Source organism: Osmerus eperlanus, chromosome 6 (genome assembly GCF_963692335.1).
Source record: "Osmerus eperlanus chromosome 6, fOsmEpe2.1, whole genome shotgun sequence".
NCBI classification, from domain to species: domain Eukaryota; kingdom Metazoa; phylum Chordata; class Actinopteri; order Osmeriformes; family Osmeridae; genus Osmerus; species Osmerus eperlanus.
In genome coordinates, this window is record NC_085023.1 from 4,907,462 (window position 1) to 4,930,755 (window position 23,294).

At 46.8% G+C, this 23,294-nt stretch overlaps 1 protein-coding gene across 1 annotated transcript; it reads right to left on the reverse strand.

The window, feature by feature from the left end:
• Window positions 1-4,845: 4,845 nt before the first annotated feature.
• On the reverse strand, window positions 4,846-20,288 carry LOC134021971 (metal transporter CNNM1). Its single transcript, XM_062463102.1, has 10 exons — window positions 18,759-20,288; window positions 14,513-14,656; window positions 13,067-13,207; window positions 12,595-12,764; window positions 12,236-12,335; window positions 11,136-11,281; window positions 9,704-9,965; window positions 6,355-6,459; window positions 5,590-5,694; window positions 4,846-4,979 (listed from the first exon to the last, which is right to left on the reverse strand). The coding sequence occupies exons 1-10, from the start codon at window positions 20,239-20,241 to the stop codon at window positions 4,900-4,902; spliced, it is 2,736 nt and encodes a 911-aa protein (XP_062319086.1). The 5' UTR covers window positions 20,242-20,288; the 3' UTR covers window positions 4,846-4,899.
• Window positions 20,289-23,294: the final 3,006 nt, after the last annotated feature.

Sequence of the window (23,294 nt, forward strand, 5' to 3'; positions counted from 1 at the left end):
TGCCGTAACACACTTCGGTTGTGGATAGTATGTCTATGCGTGGCAAAATGTCTACAAAATTATTTTAGATATAGTATAAGTTTAGCTAGCTTGCAAATCCTGAGGACAGCCTACCGAAGTTTACTACTTTAGCAAGTCACTGTATTTCCAAGCCCTGATAGTGTAACTGAGACGACACAGTAAATAATTCCTCTTTCAATAAGCCCCTGTTCCAGTGTTGACTGCACGGTCTGTCAAGATCTTGGGACGAAGCCACTTTTTTGTTCTAAAACCGGACTATACGCAGCTTCAAAATATAAGCCGTACAACCACAAGAAAACTGTAAAATCGGGGTACAAGCCGCGGTTTTATTTCCGAAAAATACGGTAGATAGTATGAAACTATCTAAATGATTAGGACCAACTGAAGACCATGATAGAGAGACAGGGTGATATATCACTTATTCCTAGGCAGGCAGGGAAGACAAAGTTAGGCAAGTTCTACATTTCTTGGAGTGTGTGTGCATGTGTGTGGAGAGAGTGCTGTGTTGGTCAGTACACCTCAAGATCACAACACTGCAAGTGTTCACACGCTGTTGGACAATGGTGGCTTCCTCCCCTTGTCCTTGTTCTCACCCTTCTCCTCTTCCGCCTTCTTTTCAAACCGTTCTGTCCTGTCCCCACTGAGCCACGATCTCACACCCCATACCACGGAATGATCCCCAAAAAGTACCAAAGTATGGTTACCTGTTTCAACATTTCAGTCCAGTATTCACATTCCACCAAGTAGGCCTGTTTTTCAGTTGTAAGTCAGTACTTTACACTTTTGCACTATAATCCATATATATATATATATATAATATATTAGATACTCAATGCACAAAATGTCTCATGTTTGGCCTCTGATGGATGTGTTGTGTTCAATTCTGCTGCAAGACTCAATTGTGAGATTCTCAAGTCCAAAATGTACACTCATAATGTAACAACACGCTGAATAAATATGACCTGGAAAATGGGTTGTGTCGTACTTGCTGGATTTGCGACACAGCGACACAAGGTTGTTGTGTGTCTGTGTTCATTTGTTTGCTGTGTGTTAGATGTACGTTTAGCTTGTCTATCATCCCAGAGGGATTGTCGTGTGTGTGTGTGTGTTCAGACCAAACCATATATTGAGGTGACTGACCATGGAGTTGTGTGACCAGTCTGAAGAACGGATGAGAACACGTTCCTCTCAGAACCAGGTTCCATCTAGATCTAAGAATGAATTGCCAGGAAATCCACAAGGTATCTGTCCTCTAGTAAAGACTGTGACCCTAACACATGAAGAAGAGACACAAACACATGAAGAAGAGACACAAACACATGAAGAAGAACAAACAAGCCAGACAGGTCTTTGTTTCAATCTGTTTATTAAAGTGATCATGGTTCTCTGTTTAAAACATACACTAGGCTTGTTTTTCCTGATATAATCTCTGCATCCAAACTCCTGTAGAAATTGAATCAATTAGTGGGTTGCTATGCACTTGAGCCATTAGAATCTATACAAATATAAAATAAAAATGTTTAAATTGTTATCAAATACAGAGTAAGCCAAAGAGAGAGAAAGGATTGTTCTATCTTTGCACCAGATCCTACTGTGTGTGTGTATACAGTAGCTCAAAAGGGGTAGCGGTTTGACGTCAAAGTACGTCATATCTCCTCCCCCATCCCTGTATTGCAGCTCAGTGAAGCATGACCTCACTTCTCTCTCTCCCCCTCTCTCTCTGACTCCCTCTACCTCCTTCTTTCCCACTCTCTTTCTCTCTCTACCTCCTCCTCTTGCTCTCTCGGACTCCCTCTCCCTCTTTCCCGCTCGCTCTCTACCTCCCCCTCTCTCTTTCTCTCTCCCTCCTCTCTCAGGATCATGTTTTAATATTTCACAATGAAGAGCAGCTAACACAAACCTGATCTGACAGAATCTAATTTGCCACCTAATCTTGCTTTTCAGGTGTTTTAAGTTGACTTCCGTCATTATTGCTACATGTCAACACGTTAAACACATAGTGTCTGTCTTTTTCACTCACTAACTCAGTCAGGAACTAGCTTGCCATAAAAGTCTACTGTAGCACATCCCCGTACGGTTCTATCTCATGCTAGTCCTCTATGCTGTGCAGCTAACCTCACTATCAGATTCTCATGTCTTGGTCTTATGGCTCACTGTCATACAGACTTCTCTGCTGCCTCGCCCCACCGTCTAGTGTGGCTATTGCACCCCCCCAAACCCCTGCAGACTTCCCCGGGTCCAAACCCAGCGGAGAGGTCTCAGTCAGGCCCTCACATCTGCTCTATGCATGCACAATCAGAGCGTCAAGCTTTTGGGGATTTCTACTAGTGGAATATTATAGGTTGATAGAGGCGGAAGGCAGTGCCCAGCATGCACCTGGCACCTCCCCCCGTCACCCCCCCCACACACACACACTTACGATCTGTCTCCTCCAGCCTCCTCAACTTCAACACCCCCCTCTACTTTGTCCTGCCCACAGTCTCCAGCCCAGATACAGTATCTAGCTCCTAATACAGTTCTATCACTAGCCCCTAGCCCATATCTTCAGTCACTAGTCCAGATATCTAGCTCCTAATCCAGTTATATCTCAACATCAAACATCAATAGCTCCTATAGTCCAATCCAACCTATAGCCCCTAGTCCAGTGCTAACTCTACCCCCTAGTCCAGTCCTATCACTAACTCCTAGTCCAGCGCTATCACTAGCCCCTAGTCCAGTCCTATCACTAGCTTCTAGTCCAGTCCCATCACTAGCCCCTAGTCCAGTCCCATCACTAGCTCCTAGTCCAGTGCTATTTCTATCCCCTAGCCCACACAAGGCTATATCAGGTTTTCGGGTCTAAGTCGGCTCATGTACAGAATGAGGGGATCAGGTAAAAAGGTTTTTACTAGCTGACAGGAAACCATGGGGATGGTGGTGGATTAAGACTAATGGGTAGATGGAGACTGAAAGGTGTGTGTGTGTTTACAAGGGGCAGGAGATGGCACAGTTGATACAGAACATGAATATGTACAGTGAACTCATCTAAGAGACTATGGCACAGTGAGAATTCTATGTTCCATGTTCCGATGTGTTCTATTCATGAGTGCTACGTGCTATAGATTTGGTCTACTGATGTGTGCTGAGTTATATAGATATGTTATGTTGATGTGTTCTACATTCAACTATTAGTTCTACTGATGGGTTTTTGGTTCTATAGACATGTTCTACTGTTCTGTGTAATGTGTGTATAGTAAACTTGTGTGTGTGAGTACATATATCTACTCTGTGGCATTGAGATGATGCTAGTGGCTGTAGTTCAACATCAGTATGTCTATCAACCCTAATAGTACCCTTTACTCATAACAAAACCTACATTATAAAACACCAGGTAACAGATTGTGTCTTCAGTTGTGGGGTTAGTCTGAATATTGCATCTCTCTTCAAACATTGAAGGTACTAGAAAATTGAGTAGTCATTCAAGTCATAGTAGTTTATGGCTTGTCATAATATATAAATCATTTAGAGTCCCCTCAATATGGAGAAAAAGTACCTGTGTGTTTGTAAAAGTTGTGCTTTAACTGGTTGGCTGTTGGTTAGGTTTAGTACATGACATATCGAGCCTAGCTCGTTGAGTGCCATTGTCACGGCGATGGCCGTGGATGGCGTCCGGTCAGAATGACAGGGGTCTAACAGAGGAGATTCAAAAGGATTCTTTGTCTCTTGTCACTCCTGTTCATTTCCACTGGCTCCGTTTTGTATTTGTGCTCTCTCCTTGTTGCTTTCACGGGCAGCGACAGAGAGAAAATGTGCAATATAGTCTGATGACGGGTAAATTCGTCATTCCATCCCACAACACTAGATGGCGCTCCTCTTCAGTTTAGGTTGTGTTGGCTCAGAAGGACATATTTGTCCTGTGCTTGAAAGCTCTGTCTCCCTCCTGTCCTCAGTGTGACCAATCTCCTGGTTGTTTCATGAAACATGCTGGGCAGAGGGACTGAGGACGTTATGTTTCAGCAGTCTGGCTGTGGAGCTGCTGTAGTCTGTGTATTTAATTCACGGAAGGACAGGATCAGATAAAGACTGCTTCATACACTTCATACAAAAAGTATGAAACACCAGTAGACAAAATGGAAGTCTTATAATTGTGTACTGTACAGATTCACTAGGATTGTACAGTTCCAGGATTTGAAAAGTCCTGGTTGTCAATGACCTTTGACCAGGACTAAAAACACACGTGACTGGACGGTCTCCATCATGTCCAGGGATGTGTGGACGACCCCTGACAGAACACAGACCCACACAGAGGAGACACGGAGGCCGACAGGAGAGGCTTGTGGGTACTTTCCAGACCTGAGTGACGCATCAGAGACGACAGGAGCCGGTAGGCGTGGTGGGCAGGGCTCATTCCTCCCCTGGGCCTCCAACAAGATGGTGTCATGCTAACGCACGCGCGTCATGCTAAGGCTGCACACCCTGGAGCTTCTTGCTGGATTCTAAAGCTACTTCCTCCTGGAGATGGGGGTCCATCTGGAAGACACCCAGAAAGAGGAGGACGAGAGGAGATGAGAGGAGGGTAGAGACGAGAGGGAGGCGAAGAAGGAAGAATAGGCAGAAGGGTAGGACAAGGAAGAGGAGGGAGTCGGGGAAAAGAGTGAAGAGGAGGAATTGGAGGACGAAAAGGAGGCAGACGAGGAGGGGTAGAGGAGGAAGAAGAGGGGAAGAGGAGGAATAGGAGAAGGAGACAGAGGAGGACACGGGGGAGGATGCGGTGGAGGGTGGGGTGAATAAATAGGAGGATGAGGGCCGGATGGAGGTAGAAGGAGGAGAAGGAGGAGAAGGAGGGAGGAACAGGAAGAGGAGGTGCTGGGGACTCCTCTCCACCAGGAGAGGGAGGTGTTAGGTCTTTAGATGAAGCTGCTCTGTGTTTCCCTCCACACTCTTCTCTCCATCACAAGATCTTTTTCTCCTCTTGTTACCTACAACAGAGATGCATGTAGTTATGAGAATCAAAATGTGTAAATGCAGTTACAAGGTATGCGTGTGTGTTTGTGTCATGTTGTTTCAAGGTGCCTGCACATTTTCACCGTCCTGAGAGAGGGAGAGCTATAGTAGCAGAGCTACATAATCACTGATGGGACAGAGAGAGACAGAGAGAGGCAGAGTAAGAAATAGATGAAGAAAGAGAGAGAAAGAGAGAGAGAGAGAGAGAGAGAGAGAGAACATTGGAAAAATATATACATTTTATCCCTCAATGCAATAAATATTTGTACGGATTTTTGTTTTAGTATTACAGTACTGCTAATTCTGATCTCTGATATGTGCTGCTTTGGCTACATTGTTTAACCTGAACAGTCATGCCAATAAAGCATATTGAATTGAAAGAGAGGGAGAGAGGGAGAGAAGGAGAAAGAGAGAGAGAGTTAAACAAAGTTGAGATGTAGTAGCAGAATTCAGCTTCTGTTGCTATGATACACCTGCCAGCATCAATTAGGACATGTTGTGCCAGAAGATTTGTTGTTTGTGTTTCTGTGTATGTATGTATGTGTGTGTGTGTGTGTGTGTGTGTGTGTGTGTGTGTTTGCTCACTCAGTTTGTGCAGCAGCTTCTTTCCCAGTGTTTCTTCTGAGCCAGAGAGAGAGAGAGAACTGATGAAGAGAGAGGCGGACGAGTCACGCTCCCCAGGCACAGCATCTACAGAGAGAGAGAGAGAGAGAGAGAGAGAGAGAGAGAGAGAGAGAGAGAGAGAGAGAGAGAGAGAGGGAGAGGAGAGAGAGGAGAGAGAGATAGAAAAGAGAGGTAAAGAGAGAGAGAAAGAGATGGAAAGAGAGAGATAGATAGAAAAGAGAGGTAAAGAGAGAGAGAAAGAGATGGAAAGAGAGAGAGAGACAGAATGAAAGAAGGAGAGAAAGAGAGAGAAAAATATGGAAAGAGAGAGGGAGAGACAGGCAGACAGAGAGGCAAATAGAGAAACAGATGGAAAGGGAAAAAGAGAGACAGAAGGAAAGAGAGACACAGAAAGAGAAAAAGAGAGAGGAAGAGAGAGGAGAGAGACAGGGACACAATGCGAGTGAAAAAGAGATGGAAAAAGAGAAAGAGAGACAGAAAAAAGAGAGTGAGAGGGACAGAATAAGAGAAACGAAAAAGAGACATGGTGAGAGATAGATGTTGAGTTGATTACACCCAGTGACTGACCAATCACCTTTCAAGTGATGAAACACACAGGCTCTAAATCCTCCTAACACCGTGCACTTCTGACCCGTGATCATCTGCTGGACTTCCTACATGCACCATTCGCACGTCGCTTTGGATCAAAACCTAAATGTAAAACCGTAACACGGTGTAGGTCCTCACCACTGTCCTCCTGGCTCTCTGGGCGATCCTCCCAGATGTAGGGGATCTCATCCATCCTCAGGAACACCGAGTCACTGGGGCTCTTCTGGCCGTCAGACTTGCTGCCTGGGGACAGGAGGGACACAGGCCGGACCATCAACAGCCCTGCCCCTGCAGCTGGGTAGGGTCAGGGATTCATGGGGCCCCTGTATTAGACTGGCCCCAGAGTATCCAGGATGGATAGCGCTTTAAATATGGAGCTTAGGGGCCTCGGTGTGACTTCCTTTGGTGGGACCACAGGGGAGTCAGGTGGCTGAGCGGTGAGGGAATCGGGCTAGTAATCCGAAGGTTGCCAGTTCGCTTCCCGGTCATGCCAACTGACGTTGTGTCCTTGGGCAAGGCACTTCACCCTACTTGCCTCGGGGGAATGTCCCTGTACCTACTGTAAGTCGCTCTGGATAAGAGCGTCTGCTAAATGACTAAATGTAAATGTAATGTAAGGTCAAGCCCTAGGGAGGTGAAGAGGTTGTACCGACCGCCGCACATCTCCTGGTCTTGTACTTTCTACATGTAAACAGACGTGGTTTTGTTTGGATTCGAACTGCTGTGATGTTTTACACCTCTGTCAGCAGGGGGGGCTGGTGAATCGTGTAAAACGGGTTTCAATGACAGAGATCAAGACACACAGGGCCATATCTTGCACCCAGCGGAATTGACTTTGTAGACCGACGCAGGTATCATTCCTATTTTGTACCCGACGCACAGCGGACTTTTCCCTCCAAAAAGAGTGCTAATTATGACAATCGGGGGGTCAGCTTCTTCTCCAAGGCGTGTATCGACCCCCCCGACGTGTTGTTTTTACCTCTTTTGGGGGTTCCAAGTCTTAATTAGGGGGGGGTCAGACCCCCCCAAAACCCCCCGTAATTCGCACCCTGCCTCCAAAGACGCACGTGGGTAAATTAGGGAAAGACCTTGCGCTCCCAGGGGCGGTTCAGCGAGGCGTGTTCCGGTGCAAACGTTCCCTGGTGCTATTTTGCAGTTTCAGAAAACAATTCCGCCACCGACCAGGAAAAACGTGGTCTAAAGTCAGTGGCACGTTATTCAGATGCTATTTTAAAGGTGCATGCTTGACCATAATGTAGCGTGTGCACAACGCGCATACACTTTGCTTCTCTCATCTGCAGACGCAGCAGTTCCCATTTTTGCAAACCATACATAATTACAAAGCAAAATATTACCACACGAGGGAAATAATTTTGGTGTCCATGAAGGTGTGAAAAAAGGCATAAATCTAGCATACACATTTAGGCCTACCCAAATTATTCAGGCTAATTGCAGTAATGACGGATCAAACCTGTTTGACCAATAGTGGCAAGACACATAAGGACAAAGCTAATTTATGTGGGTTTCTCCTATCCCCATACAATGTCACTTCTCTGTCTTTTACGGCCCTGACGAGAATGTCGGTCTCCTCGGCTGTGAACCGCTCCTGGCGTGCGCCTGGCAAATCCGCCATTATAATAGCAATATGGAATAAGTGCGCCTGCTCTTAAAGGGAATGTGAGATGACGCTCTGATTGGTTTATTGCACGTTACGCCCAAACCACACCTCCTGAGAAATGTAGCTACTTCAGACCAACCCATTTTAGATTTGCGTCGGGCACAAGAGTCATTTATCCCGCCGGTACATTAGCCCCTGAGTTCCGCCCTTCAAAAGCAGCCCAATGTTTTGTTTACATATGCACTCCCTCTTCCCCAAACCTTAAACCCCCCCTAGAAACGACACTTGAACTTTAAATTGAGCTAGTTTTACCATTTTTTAGGAAACTTCTGATTCCTACATGCTAGTCAGAACCCCCCAGACCCCCACCCCACACACATACACCCTGGAGTGCCTCACACAGCGAGTGAGAGACCAGATGGTCTCTTTGGAAATCAAAGTCTTGAAACCACTCATGGTTTGCTTGAGCTCACAGATGAGCTCTCTGTCTCTCTCTCTCCTTCTCTGTCTCTCTCTCCTTCTCTCTCTCTGTCTCCCTCTCTCCCTCAGTACATAATGATTTCATTAGTATGTAAATTCTCTGGCACAGCCCAGTGTTTGTGAAAGCCTGTATTCAAACCTGACAAACAAGCTGTCAGCTTGGCTTTTCTTCTGACCTTCTACCCTTTGTGTCCCTTCTACCCACACACCGTGTGTTTTAGGATAGAGGGCACTGTTGACATGAGTTGGACCAGGCAGTGTACTTGCCCTTGTTACAAATGACAAACGCATTTGAACTTGAAATGTGATTATCGCCAAACACTTCTGGGGTTGTTAATAACCAGGGGGTTTCTGAAGCTTCTGTTTCTTCTTATGAGTGTCTTTATCAAAAGTATTATTTTTAACGGTATGACGTCCAATCTGTCCTCCTCGCTGGTTGCAGTTTAATGAGAGCTATTTTTAGCCGAGTGCCAGTCGTATGAAGAGTCTGCTTGCGAGGAAGGTTACGCAACACACATACTGTTAAATTAGATTTAGACTAACTTCACACACACACAAACTCGATTGCCCCTCTACCCTGCCCACATACACACACTCACACCGCCCCGCTCCCCCCACACACACAAAACTACCCCTCCATACACAAACACACGTACATATACGCCATTCCCCCCGCACGCACACACACAAACGTATGCACACAAACACATAACCTTACCAAACTCACACAAACGCACGCGCACACAACCACCCCCACACACACACACACTCAACCACCCCCACACACAAACACATGTAAACACACACACACGTATCCGTCCGTCCCCCAGACACACAGCCCTCCCACACACAAACACATACAAACACACACAAACACACACACATTGATCCAGATCATCTGCCTTGTTGAAATGGGAGTTCTGCTACTTCTCACTCTGCTCTGCTGGCTCTTAGAATCTCTCCACAGTCTTCTGGGTTCCTTCATGTCCCAGTAAACACAACAACAACAACAACAACAAAATATCTGACGTAACATCTCGAGCCACGGGCAGACTCTAATGAGTTCTCTCATCTCATCTGGCAGCCAGTGTGTTTGTAGGTGTACATGTGTTTGTGTGTTAGTGTTGGTGAATGCGTGTCTATGTATGCGTGTGCTTGCTTTCACATCTGTGTGACCAATGAGCATGCGCGTGTGCATTTGTGTAGGTGTTAGAGTCGGTGTGTGTGTGTGTGTGTGTCTGTGTGCTTTCGTCAGTATGTTGGAGTTGGTGTGTTTCTTTGCAATTGTACCTGTGCGTACGCTTGCCTTCGTGTGTTGGCGATTATGTGCATGCCTGGGTTTGCGTGTGTGTGCGTGCGTGCGCATGTGCGTGCTGGCGTTCTACTCACGGACTATGCGGTTCCTCTCGTTCAGCTGGGAGGTGCTGTAGAGGCGTGTGTGGTGCTGGGAGTGTGAGAGGCGAGCCAGCCCGAGGCGCGTGTATGTGTGTGTGTGTGTGTGTGTGAGCGGCAGGGCGATGCTGTGTGAGCGTGTCTCGGGGGCGGAGGGACGGGCCCCTCTGTCGGGGACCAGGGCGGAGGGGTCAGGGGTCAAAGGGGAGGTGTCCATGCGATTGGCCGTCAAGGCGTTCTGGTAGTGGTTCCTGGTGATCTGAGGGTGGAGGTCATCATCATCATCATAATCATCATCCCCACCATCATCATCTTCACTATCCTCATCATCCTGACCAAAATAGTTATCCTCATCATCACCATCATAAATTTCATTATCTCTACATTCTCATCATCATCCTCGACCTCATCCTCATCTTATCATCATTATAAATATCAACAACAGAGCTTGGTTATTTACAGCTAATATCCCTGAAACTAAGAAACGAAAGAATAACTATTTGTGTGCATGTGTGTGTGTGTGTGTGTATGTGTTTGTGTGGGTGTAGTCAGGAGGAACATCACTTTAATCTTAAATTCTTCATACTGGAAATAGAGATAATTTATCCCTGTGATTAAAGGAACAGCAAGTATGTGTTTGAGAGGGGGCTGTGTATATGTTTGAGTGGGCGGTGTGTGTGGTGTGTGTGTGTGTGTGTGTGTGTGTGTGTGTATGTGCCCATGTTTGTGGGTGGTGGTGTGTGTGTGGGTCTGTATGTGTGTGTGTGACCAGGTCTGTGTGTAGGTGATGTGTGTGTATGTGACCAGGTCTGTGTGTGGGTGATGTGTGTGTGTGTGACCAGGTCTGTGTTTGGGTGATGTGTGTGACCAGGTCTGTGTGTGGGTGATGTGTGTGTGTGTGTGTGACCAGGTCTGTGTGTGTGTGTTTACACAAGGTAGGAAGACAGGATGTATCTGTTTTCTGTCAGGATCAGAACTTTTCCATCAAAGTCCTCGTAGCCCCAGTAGGATCAACTGATCTAAAGGAGGAGGGGAAGAGGGGGTAGGAGGAGGAGAGGGATAGGAGGCAGAGGGCAGAGAAGGGGGGTAGGAGGAGGAGTAGGGAGGAGGAGAGGAGGAGGTGGGTAGAGGAAGAGAGGGTAGGGGGTAGGAGGAGAAGGGAGAAGGAGGAAGAGGAGAGGAGGGGGTAGGTGGATTAGCAGAGGAGGTGGTAGTAGAAGGATGAGAGGAGGTGGTAGCAGGAGGGGGAGAAGTGGGGTAGTCGGAGAAGGAGATGGATAGGTGGAGGAGGAGGAGAAGAGGGGTAGTAGTGAGAGGAGTGGGCCAGGAGGAGCAGGAGAGTGGGGGAGTAGTAGGAGGAGGAGAGGGGGGTGGGGGTAGTTTGGGAGGGCAGGGTAAAGAGTTACGTGTGTTTGTGTGTGTGTGTTACCTTTAAGATTTGCAGGTCTGTGAGTTGCCTGACAGTATAGTCTGGCAGATAGACTCCTCCCCCTGAGCTCTGCTGGCCCGCACTGACGCCACTCAGCACAGATTCTGATTGGTTGAGACCACTGCTGCGTGAACCGTACCTGAGGACTACACACACACAGAAACGCACACAAACACACATGCACAAAGAGATAAAAAAAGTGTCCGAGAAATATGTGTGTTTTAAAATGGCCCCTTCTTTCTCTCTTTACATAAAGCAGGGCTGGTATGAGGGTACATGTGGGGGGCAGGGCTGGTAGGAGGGTACTTGTGGGCAGGGCTGGTATGAGGGTATCTGTGGGGGGCAGGGCTGGTAGGAGGGTACTTGTGGGGGGCAGGGCTGGTAGGAGGGTACTTGTGGGGGGCAGGGCTGGTAGGAGGGTACTTGTGAGCAGGGCTGGTAGGAGGGTATCTGTGGGGGGCAGGGCTGGTAGGAGGGTACTTGTGGGGGGCAGGGCTGGTAGGAGGGTACTTGTGAGCAGGGCTGGTAGGAGGGTACTTGTGGGCAGGGCTGGTAGGAGGGTACTTGTGGGGGGCAGGGCTGGTAGGAGGGTACCTGTGGGGGGCAGGGCTGGTAGGACGGTACCTGTGGGGGGCAGGGCTGGTAGGAGGGTACTTGTGGGGGGCAGGGCTGGTAGGAGGGTACCTGTGGGGGGCAGGGCTGGTAGGAGGGTACTTGTGGGGGGGAGAGCTGGTAGGAGGGTACTTGTGGGGGGCAGGGCTGGTAGGAGGGTACTTGTGGGGGGCAGGGCTGGTAGGAGGGTACTTGTGGGAGGCAGAGCTGGTAGGAGGGTACTTGTGGGGGGCAGGGCTGGTATGAGGGTACTTGTGGGGGGCAGGGCTGGTAGGAGGGTACTTGTGGGGGGCAGGGCTGGTAGGAGGGTACTTGTGGGGGGCAGGGCTGGTAGGAGGGTACTTGTGGGGGGCAGGGCTGGTATGAGGGTACTTGTGGGGGGCAGGGCTGGTAGGAGGGTACTTGTGGGGGCAGGGCTGGTAGGAGGGTACTTGTGGGGGGCAGGGCTGGTATGAGGGTACCTGTGGGCAGGGCTGGTAGGAGGGTACTTGTGGGCAGGGCTGGTAGGAGGGCAGGCATGCCGTAGTAGGAGAACGCTCCGTTCTCAAAGCGTAGAGCCTCTTTTCCGATCTCCACCTCTACTCGACCCTGAAACACCAAACTGAGAGTGAGCCAAACTAAAAGCATAACTGGTGGGGGGACGAAAGGGAGGGAGAGAGAGAGACAGAGAGAGACCGAGAGAGACAGATAGAGAGCGAGAAAGAGAGAGAGCGAAAGAGAGAGCGAAAGAGAGAGCGAGACAGAGAATGAAGGAGAGAGGTACAGAGTCAAAGTGTGTGTGTGCACACAGATGTGTGTGTGCGCGAGCATGTGTGTGTGTGTGTGTGTGTGTAGCTCCGTGGCCTACCTGCAGAATGAGGACAAAGTAGTCGACAGGCTTGTTCCTGTTGTAGAGGTAGTGCTGGGGGCAGCGCTTGCTCTTGGGGTTGAACTTGAGTTCCTGGATCACACTAGGGTGCTTGATGAGGCGTAGCAAGATCTTCTCTGATAGGTGGCTTGACCTGAACGGCTCCACCTCTACAGGGGTTAAAGGTCAGGGGTCAAATAGGACACTGCTAGTGGAAGAGGCTGGAGGGCAAATTGGACACACACACAAACACCCTCGGGTGTTGTCTATATATCTTTCTTACACACACACACGCCCCGGCCCAACACACATACACATGAACACAAATGTGCGCATGCTCAGAGCCCCTGTCAACACATTCACACACACACAGGCACTCCCTGGTCCTGAACATAAAAACACACACATCAGGGCCACACGCATATCCTCTCCCTTAACCCTAACACACACACACACACTCTGGACTGCCCACCTGTGGCCAGGAAGCGGTGTGTGGCTAGCAGCAGCTGAGGAGAGATCTTCACCTTCAGCTCGTTCGCTGACAGCTTGAACACCGAGAAGTCCTTCTGCTTGCGCTCGTGGTGAGACACACGCCGCTTGTTTCTGTTGTCAGCTAGGTGAACACACACACACGGTTACCCAAGGATCCAAAATGGCTTCCCTGACAGCTAATCTAGCAGACTCATCTAACTCTATCTGATAAACAGATCGTCACTGATGACATTGCTAATACAGTCCACCTACCACAGACTAGAGTCCTAGAGCTGGCTAACTCTACAGATTAACCCAACACTGTCTCGTCTGCATAGCCAGATTACTAATCTGATGATAATCTGAGGCAGGAAAACACCTCTGACTGGTGAATAGGATGATCTGATGACTGGGCTGGTAATGATGTTGATGCTTTATTAGATCCCACTGAACAGCTGAATGTGAGTCCCCAGAGATTATCTGTCCTGAGCTATATTTACGGACACATGCAGATCACACAACACACACACATCCTAAACACACACGTATGCCCTCATGCGCATCTCGAAACACGTCCACACACAACCCAAAAATATGCACGCATGCATCTCAAAACACACACATATCCCAAAGACACACACCCACACACTTCCGCATCTCAAAATATGCCTACACACAACCAAAATACATGCACTCACACATACACACATACCAAACTCGCACGCACACGTACGCATCGTTTAACACAAACACACACACACGCATCCCAAACACACGCGCGCGCACACGCACATCCCAAACACATGCATGCTAGCATACGCATCTCAACACATACCCACGCACACATACGCATCTCAACACATACCCACGCACACATATGCATCTCAACACATACCCACGCACACATATGCATCTCCAAACAAATGCTCACGTCTGCACACACAGATATACCAAACACACACACACACACACATTCGCTGGCATACAGCACACACAGCGTGGCATAGACACATCTGAGGCTTTATGATATCACACACTGGCACTCGTTCCAAGACACAATTCCTCCACTCAGAAGGCATTCTAACTGGAGCAGGGCGGACATGTTAAGAGCATCCTTCAGGGACATAGAGAAGCAGGAAGAGACACATCTGGGGTTTCAGTTTAGACAAACACAGTCAGCAAGTAAGGCATGGTAACCTAGAAAGCCAATTACGTAAGTTATAGTAGGGTACAGAGAGATAGAGAGAGAAAGAGAGAGAGAGTCAGAGAGAAAGAGAGAGAGACAGAGAGAGAGCGAGAGAGAGAGACAGAGAGAAAGAGAATGTGATCTTCAAGTTAAAAGGTTTAACAGATTACAGTAATACACCACTGGTATTGAAGCCAGTCATGGACATGTGCATGGGTGTGTGGAGAGTGATGTGTACGCGTGTGTGTGTGTCCGACATACTGTAGAGGTCTGTCTCGTCCACAATCTCTGACTTGATGATCTCCTCGATGACGTCCTCCAGGGTCACGATGCCCAGGACCTCGTAGAAGGGGTCACCCTGACCCTCACTGTTCACTCTCTGAACCACCGACAGGTGGGACTTACCTGGGGGAAGGAAGGAAGGAAGGAAGGAAGGAAGGAAGGAAGGAAAGAAAGAAAGAAAGGAAAAAAGAAAGAAAGAAAGAAAGAAAGGAGGGAAGGAGGATGAGTGGTACAGAAAAAGAGAAAGAGGGAAAGAAAATGAGAGAGAAAATAGTGTAACAGTACATCAGGTCTACATGCATGTGTTTATGGGGAATCATGTGTCTGCCTGTGTGTGCATGTGCACGGGTTGGTGTGTGTGTTTTCATGTGTGTGTGTGTGTGTGTGTGCATGAGTGAGTGTGTGCACGTGTGTTTGGAGATGGCAGCACTGTGGGCAGTACAGTCAGCACAAACAGGCATCCACAGACTGATTGCGTAATCTCATCTCTCCCCATGTTTACGTAAGGCCCAAGTTATCCTGCCTGTCAAACTGTCTCTGCTAATCTCTCTCCTGCCCACTGGCATCTCTGTCTGAGTCACAGCTCTCACACACACACACACACAACAACATACACACACACATACACACACACACACACACATACAGACGCACAGACACAAAGACACACAATACACACACAAAACCCGCACAGACAAACACAAACAGACACACACACAAAAACATACAAACACGTACAGACACATAAACACGCACACAGGCACACACATACACACAACAACATACACACACACATACACACACACACACACCCTATGGGAGTCTTTCATCCTTTTCCATCTTAAAGCTGACCATAGCAGATTCCAGTTCTACAATACTAGCCTCAGTTTACTAACTCACTGTTAGTAAACTGCACACAGGCACACACATACACACAACAACATACACACACACATACACACACACACACACCCTATGGGAGTCTTTCATCCTTTTCCATCTTAAAGCTGACCATAGCAGATTCCAGTTCTACAATACTAGCCTCAGTTTACTAACTCACTGCTCATAACTCAATACTCGTCTTGACAATAAACTGGACTTTTAATTGGTCAGTGGTTATACTGTAAACTCTGAGTAGACTTACAGTATGATGATGCTGGCAACTGGAATTGTGTTGCCATGATGATGCTGTGTTGCCTGGACAGTGTTGTGTCTCAATTTAGGGGGGGGGGGGGGGGGGGAGTTTTGCTTCTGTTAGAACAGCATCAAGTCTTTGACCAACACAGTTATCTAATAGACAATGATGCCAACACTGCATAAATACACACACACACACACACTCACACACACAGCTTCCTAATCACTGGCAAAATGTTGTTTTAGGAGGATGAAATGGTTTTAATCCAAACCTCAACACAACAACACAGATGACTGATTGACAGTGTGACATCACAGAGGGCACAGTCAGTGATTGGCTGGGGCTGAGGCTGTCTGGAGCTCTCAGGTGAGAGTAGCCCTCTGGCCCGGGGACAAGGACGGAGCCTGGATTACATCACTCATGTTTTACATAAAACACACATGGTTTGCCCATGGGGTAAGTGGGATCCACGCAAATGTCACTCTCACAGTTTCTGCTCAGCCAGTTAGCTTCAGGCTGGCACAGCTCTCTGTGTGTGTGTGTGTGTGTGTGTGTGTGTCTGTTTTGTGGGGTGGGGGGTGTTCTTCCAGTGTGTGTTATGTGTGTGTGTGTGACAGCTTCTTGATCTGTCTCTGCAGATGTAACATACCTACAGTCTTCTTCAGGTGAAGGGAACAATTTCGCACACACACACATACACACACACATTCATGTCTGTTTCTACTGCTGCTGCATGACGTTATCAAAGTGACATTTGCACACACATCACCCCATGGTGCCTTAGCCTTCTCAATCAGTCACAGCTCTCTGGGGCGCTGAGCTGGGGTAGAGGAGAGAAGAAGAAGAGGATAGAGAGAGGAGAGAGAGGGAGAGGGAGGAGGAAAGACAGGGGGGTGGAGAGAGAATAAGAAGAGAGAGGAAAGAGAGGAAGAAGTGTATAATGAAGGGGAGTGGGATGCAAACAGAAGAAAAGAGGGAGGGATGGAGAGGGAGAGACAGAGAGAGGGAGAGAGGGATGAAGAAAGGTGGTAAAGGTTGTAGCTGAATTTTTCATGTAATCACAGTAGGCTCAGCCAGTGGTGACCCTTAAGCAGGAAGAGGACTTCAAAGCCCCGGGAAGTCACACACGCACACAAACACATCACACACGCACACAAACACACACATCACACACACATCACACACGCACACAAACACACACACATCACACACGCACACAAACACACACACACACACACACATCACACACATTGCCATTGGCTCTCTCCAGTGATACCCTGCTGATGGGGATTAAGAGAGAAGGTCAAACTCACGAGTGCACATACTCATACAGTGTAATCAGCACACACACACACACACACACACATCAACACACAAACAGCTGAGGTCAATCCCCAAGACCACAGCCTCTGAGAACTTTGCTTTCACAGAAATATAGCATAGCGTGAGATCTACTCTTTTTAATCACGCATGCTAAAAACCAATCAACTATTTCTCAACTGGGTTCACAAGTTCATGCAGGAATCTTATTCTAGGTATTCTGCAGTGGAAGAAAATTAGTTTAGAATGAATGTGTTGTCTCATGGATACTCTCCTATCCTCACCTCTCATGTTCCCTTCTCCCAACCCCCTTCCTCTCCTCTCTTGTATTCTCATCCTCTCCTCTTATTTCCACTCAACTCTCCCCTCACACTCCCCTCTACCATACACACACACACACACAGACACACACACCCTTGAACACTTTCCTCTGAGAACGTCAGACTGAATGAACCAATGATTTATACATTCGGTTGTCATGGTAAAGCAGCTTTTCTGGGTGCTGACCCTGACAGCATTACCACGAAAGACAGGCTTTCACGTTTCAATTCAATGAATCATCTCTGAATGACTCTGCTTATCGACAAAGAAAGTCTTGGTCCTCCTGGGTTTTATCTCTCAGTGCTGAAGCACGACTGAGGACATAGCTATTTGGCCTAATAGAGAGTGAGCACTCTAAAATGAATCACTGGTTCCTGTTCTGACCCATCTCCACAACCTAGCTCCATCAAAGCATCTATTTTTTTTGTTATATTTAAAGGAAAGTTTCTCTGACTCTCTGGAGTCCTATTAACTCTTCCATCATTTCATATTAAGTCAGAGACTGCAGCCTGAGCCCATGCACTCTCTGTAACTATCACTTCAAAGGGTCCCAACATAACTGTAACATATGATGTAACATATTTTTAAATAACATCCTGGAAACTGGCCTCTCTGTCCTTCGACCTAAGTGAGGAGACCAGCGGAGGATTCGATTCACGTTCCCTTTTCATGGGTTACACACAAACAAGGAGTTTTTAAAGGACACACACGTTACCAACCTATAAACCTTGACTCAAGTCGATGGACATGTTGATCTTGTAGTTAATGTCTGAAAATTCAGCACGTCTTGCATTTTCTAAGCACTTTACTTTCATATGTAACTCCATGACTGGAAGGTCATGGAGTTACATTTTGGACAAGTTTTTCTACCCAAGTCTGCACCAGCTCAGTAACTCAAATCTCGCCCTTTGTAGTTGCTTTGGATTAAAGCATTTTACAAATGAATTCATCATTACAGGCCTTGCAGAACGATTTTAACGGGTTTATGTTTTTTCTTAAGTAGAAATGTTGCATTTGTTAGCTTGAGAAATATCCATGGCTTTGTAAACTGTACAGTATAACCTGATAAACAATGTGCAATCATCACAAACAATGTGTGTCACTCTGGAGGGACACACACTAGGAAGACCAGGGAATCAGTCAGATATGACTAATTGGCTGCATCAGGGAAACTGCTTCTGGACAATCACATTGTCAGTCGAAACAGCAGATCAATTCTACTTTTTTCCCATCCATATAAGAGAATGAACAAGTTTCACTAACGACACTTCAAACAAATCTCAAGACAAATCATGTGATCCCTGATCTAAACCTTTGTATGGAACCAATTGTTTTCCAACAAATACATAAGGTATATTTTGTATGATGATGTTTTATATTTCATTTTTTATGGACTTCATGGTTGTAAATGTTCTAAAGTTTTCGCGTGACTCTGTGGATGGTTACCTCTCTTAAACTCTTCCAGCATCACATCCAGCTTGGTGTCATTGAACGCGCAGTGCATTGGGTGCTTGTAAAACTGCGTGATGGTTTTGAGCGGGGTGCAGTCATCGGGGTCCACGAAGGCCAAGTCCTTAACGAACAGGATATCGACGATGTTCGACCTCTCGTTCTCGTACACCGGGATCCGCGTGAACCCGCTCTGCATCACGTCAGACATTGTGCAGAAGTCCAGGACCGCGTCCGAGGACAGCATGTAGCAGTCGGATAGCGGGGTCAGTACGTCCTCCACGGTCTTAGTCCTCAGCTCCAGCGCTCCCTGGATGATGTTGAGCTCCTCTTTAACAATGTCGTGGTAAGGGTCGGTGACCCGCAGCATGGCCACCAACTTTTCCCGGGTGTAAAAGTTACTGATCTCCTGGTGTAGCATGATGTCGAGAATCTTGGAGACGGGGTAGGAGATAGGGAAGGACACGAGCATCAGTAACCGCGTGGCCCAGATCGTCTTAGAGGCGATAGCGAGGCTGTGTCTAGAGGCCACCGAATGTGGCAGAATTTCACCTATGAAAAATATCCCTAAGGTGCAACACGCCGTGGAGAGGGGGGTCATTCCTATAATCATGCACATCCAGACCACAAAACAAGTGTTGGTCAGCACGTTGCCAAGTACCACAGTACACAGGATGTAGTTCCCGTGTTTACGCACAGATTCTATTTTGTGCGCGTATTTCTGCTCCTTCTCGGTGCCGCTGTTTTGGAGCACCCGGAGCTCCACGGGATCCAGAGCGAGCATACTGATGTTGAGCCCGCTACAGAGCGCGGACAGCCCCAGTAACAGCACCGACACTCCCGCCTGGAGCCACACGTCCGCTTGGGGGGGTTTCTCCGCCACCGCAAGCCAGTAGTCCCTGCTCCTGAAATGTTCCCACTTCGCTCCGTCGAAGACGCACATGGAGTAGTGTTTGATCTTCTCACCTCTCCGCAGGTCTTTGGCGAGCAGTTCCACAAGAACTGAGTTTTGGCTGGAGGTGGACCTGAAAGAACCCAGTAGCTCGATGTCAGAGCTCCGGGCGCTTTCCTCCACACATGGGTTCCGTTTCTGGTGCCGGACAGGTTGCGTATACTCCTCTGCACCTTCTTCCCACATTTCCTCTATAAACGCTATCCATGGTGTGGCAGGGCCAGCCCCCGTTCTCCCGCTCAGAGTTCGATTGGGATTGAATGCAGCCGGTGAGACTGCGTAGTAAACTCGTAGCATGAACCGGGTCCCCTCAGTAGCCCTCAGCATCCCATCCTGCACGGACAGCTCCCCGCTTGTGGTGTCCTCTGGCCGGACGCCGAGCAGAGCCCCAGCAGTGGCCGGACGATAGGTGAGGAGTAGCGGTGAGAGGACAAGAGCCAGGCGGTACGAATGCAGGATGCGGCGCTGTGAGCGCAGAGCATCCGCAGCATCCGCAGCCATCGTGCTGAATGAGTTGCAGAAGGGCATTGGCGAGCTTGGTCACGTGGTTTGTGTTTTACGCTACCTCTGCAGGAATTGACGGAACAGCTGGACAGCCGTGGTCATGATGATGATGAGAGAGAGGGAAAGACAGAGAGAGGGTCAGGAGAGAGAGAGAGAGAGAGAGAGAGAGAGAGAGAGAGAGAGAGAGAGAGAGAGAGAGAGAGAGAGAGAGAGAGAGAGAGAGAGAGAGAGAGGAGAGAGAGAGAGAGAGAGAGAGAGAAAGAGAGAGAGAGAGAGAGAGGATCAGGAGAGGCAGAGACAAAGAGAGAGAGAGATCGACAGAGGGAGAGATGGGAGAGAAAGAGAGAGATGGAGAGAGATAACGAGAGGGGGAGGGATGGAGGAGAGAAAGAGAGTGAGAGGGGGGACTGAAACAGGGAGAGGGTGGCGGGTTAAAGACAGACCGTGCAGCGTCCCTCTAAAACCCTACAGTGACGTAATGTCATTGCACACTGCACAGTCCTCCAATGTCTAAAAATAGAACCAGGAAATGTCCTATCTTGGCTGTAGGTCCCTAATAAAGCATGCTTAGAACATTTACCCAACCCCCTCTCTCTGTCTCTATCGATCGCTCATTCCTGTTCACAAACATATATTTTCATTTAAAAAAACGAAACGTGTCATGAAACAAACTTGTTATAGTTTCGTGTAACAAACTGTGAAGTGTAGCCATGATGGGGCTGCCGCGGTTGTAGAAGTGATAATGATGATTGTGGTTGTGTGGTGGTGATCACGATATGAGATTAATGATGCATCTACCAATGCATCTTTACTGCATCTATAACGCCTTTCTGTGATGACATGCAGGTTTTTCTTTTTGCCACTAGATGGCAATCTTAGCATCCTTTACAGTTTCCACCAAACTACTTCCAAAACAAATGTAACGCAGAGTCAAATAAAAAGGTCAGCTTCATAATAATTTTGAAAACATTGGATTTCATTCAGCCATCGTGTATCTAAAGTTTGATGGCATATGTGTGAAAGAGAAATATAGCTTCTTAATGTGTCTTTTAAAATCAAACAAAGAAATTAACTCAAACATTAAAGTTGTGAATTCAAGTAGACAACCTTTGTTGTAGGCCTATTGCATTGACTCACGACTAGAAAACGTATAAGCTTGAAAGAGTAATTGTATGAAATGTATACATGTTCAAAGTGCTCTTTTAAAGTAGGCTAAATGAGTGATATGTTTCTATTGACTCACATACAGTTTATTGGGTTAAATTAGTACGCGCAGAGTTTAGTTTGGAAAATATTTTGCTACTCTTTGTGCATTCACACGTCGGCATTATCCCTCTGCGGCAGAGGCTCTGCCTAGACACAAAAACAAACCCGACCCCTTCCAGTTCTCACGTCGTCAATAGCTACTCGGAAAAGCGAGCGTGAACCTTGTCTTGTAAAACCGTGACCCTTTTGTCGCCAGTTAGGGATCGTTAAAAGTCCTCGTGTTAGTCAGAAAACTCGTCGCAGACTCCAAAATCAGTCAAAACTATTTCCTTGTCCATACACATTTTTGATATATACAGAAATGATTTGTTAAATTTGATTAATAAACAATGATAATGAACAATGAATAAACTATGAATTTTATGCTCCAAATGAAATTATTAACAATAAATCACTCTACCAGCCTACCACACACACACACAGGCTACACGCCGATAAACGTCCACGCAAATGATTACCTGAGGCAAAATGTACGTTTAATTGATGTCATGCTATTTTTAAATAGAACCAATAATTCCTTAAGCATATTAATGTTTTGGTTTTGAACAATAATAAGCTCATTCTAGGCATAGGCTACTGCTACTGGTCTACTCATGTTAATAATATTAGAGCTAAGAATACCAATAGAACAAACATATTAACAGTATTGTAGCCTAGTATAGGCTTACGTGATTTTTGGTTGTTTTCGTCAATATTTGGTATTGGCTATCTAATAAACAGAAATAGCCTAATAGATTTTCCTTTTTTATTTTCCATCTTATTTCTGTTTTATACGGTAAACGTATGATGATGTCTAATGATAATTTATGTATCCCTTTGAAAAGCAATAGAATAGCTTTTTTTCTTCTAAGATGGTACGGCGAATGTATTTGCCCGACGACAGAGGACTCGACAAAGTCGATTAGTCGACCTTTCCTTTTTGTGCATTTGCAGAGAGCCCCAGCAGCTTCTCAAAACGACTATAAACATGTCATACAATTTCCTTGATTGTTTCTCATGAATTTCTGTGCATAAAATATATATGTTTATATCCAAATAGCCTATTCTTTACTAAGTATATAAAGTGTTTTGAATTTATGAGGTAGGCTACTGTAGCCTTACATTCTTACACACTGTAACAATCTGCACAAAACAAATAAAAAATAAACTTGGTTTGTAGTTTTTTTATTTTTTACAATAGACCTAGCATTCACATTTTCCATCTCCTGGTTCAAAGGTTGGGATAGCCTCTAGTCCACTAAATCATTTTAGATATCTCTTTAACATTTAATAACAGCTCATATGGCAGACACATATCGCTCATATCTAAATGGAAATCACATGCAAGTATTTCCCAAATCACAAACACTTCAAACAACGTGTACTATCCGAGCCAGCTAGACCGACATCAAACGAGTCCAAAACGAGATTATGTTAAAAGAAACTAACGTGAATGGGGTCTGTTTGTTTTTTTTTGCCAACGAATGTCTCTTTCTCTCTCTCTCTCTCTCTCTCTCTCTCTCTCTCTCTCTCTCTCTCTCTCTCTCTCTCTCTCTCTCTCTCTCTCTCTCTCTCTCTCTCTCTCTCTCCACTGCAAGTAGGTAAGCAGTGCATTAGCATTCATATCAAAGATAGATGTAGATGTATTTTGGTGACATGATGGTCTCAGGCACGGGAGAAAGGTATCCCCCCTAACTACGAGGGACTTCTATCCTCGAAATATTCACCGTTTGTGCTGAGGTGATGTATGTTCCTAAGATTCACATTTGTCATGGCATTCCACTCCTCCGAATCCAGCATTCATCTTTTCAGTCCGTCCTTGTGTTCTCTCC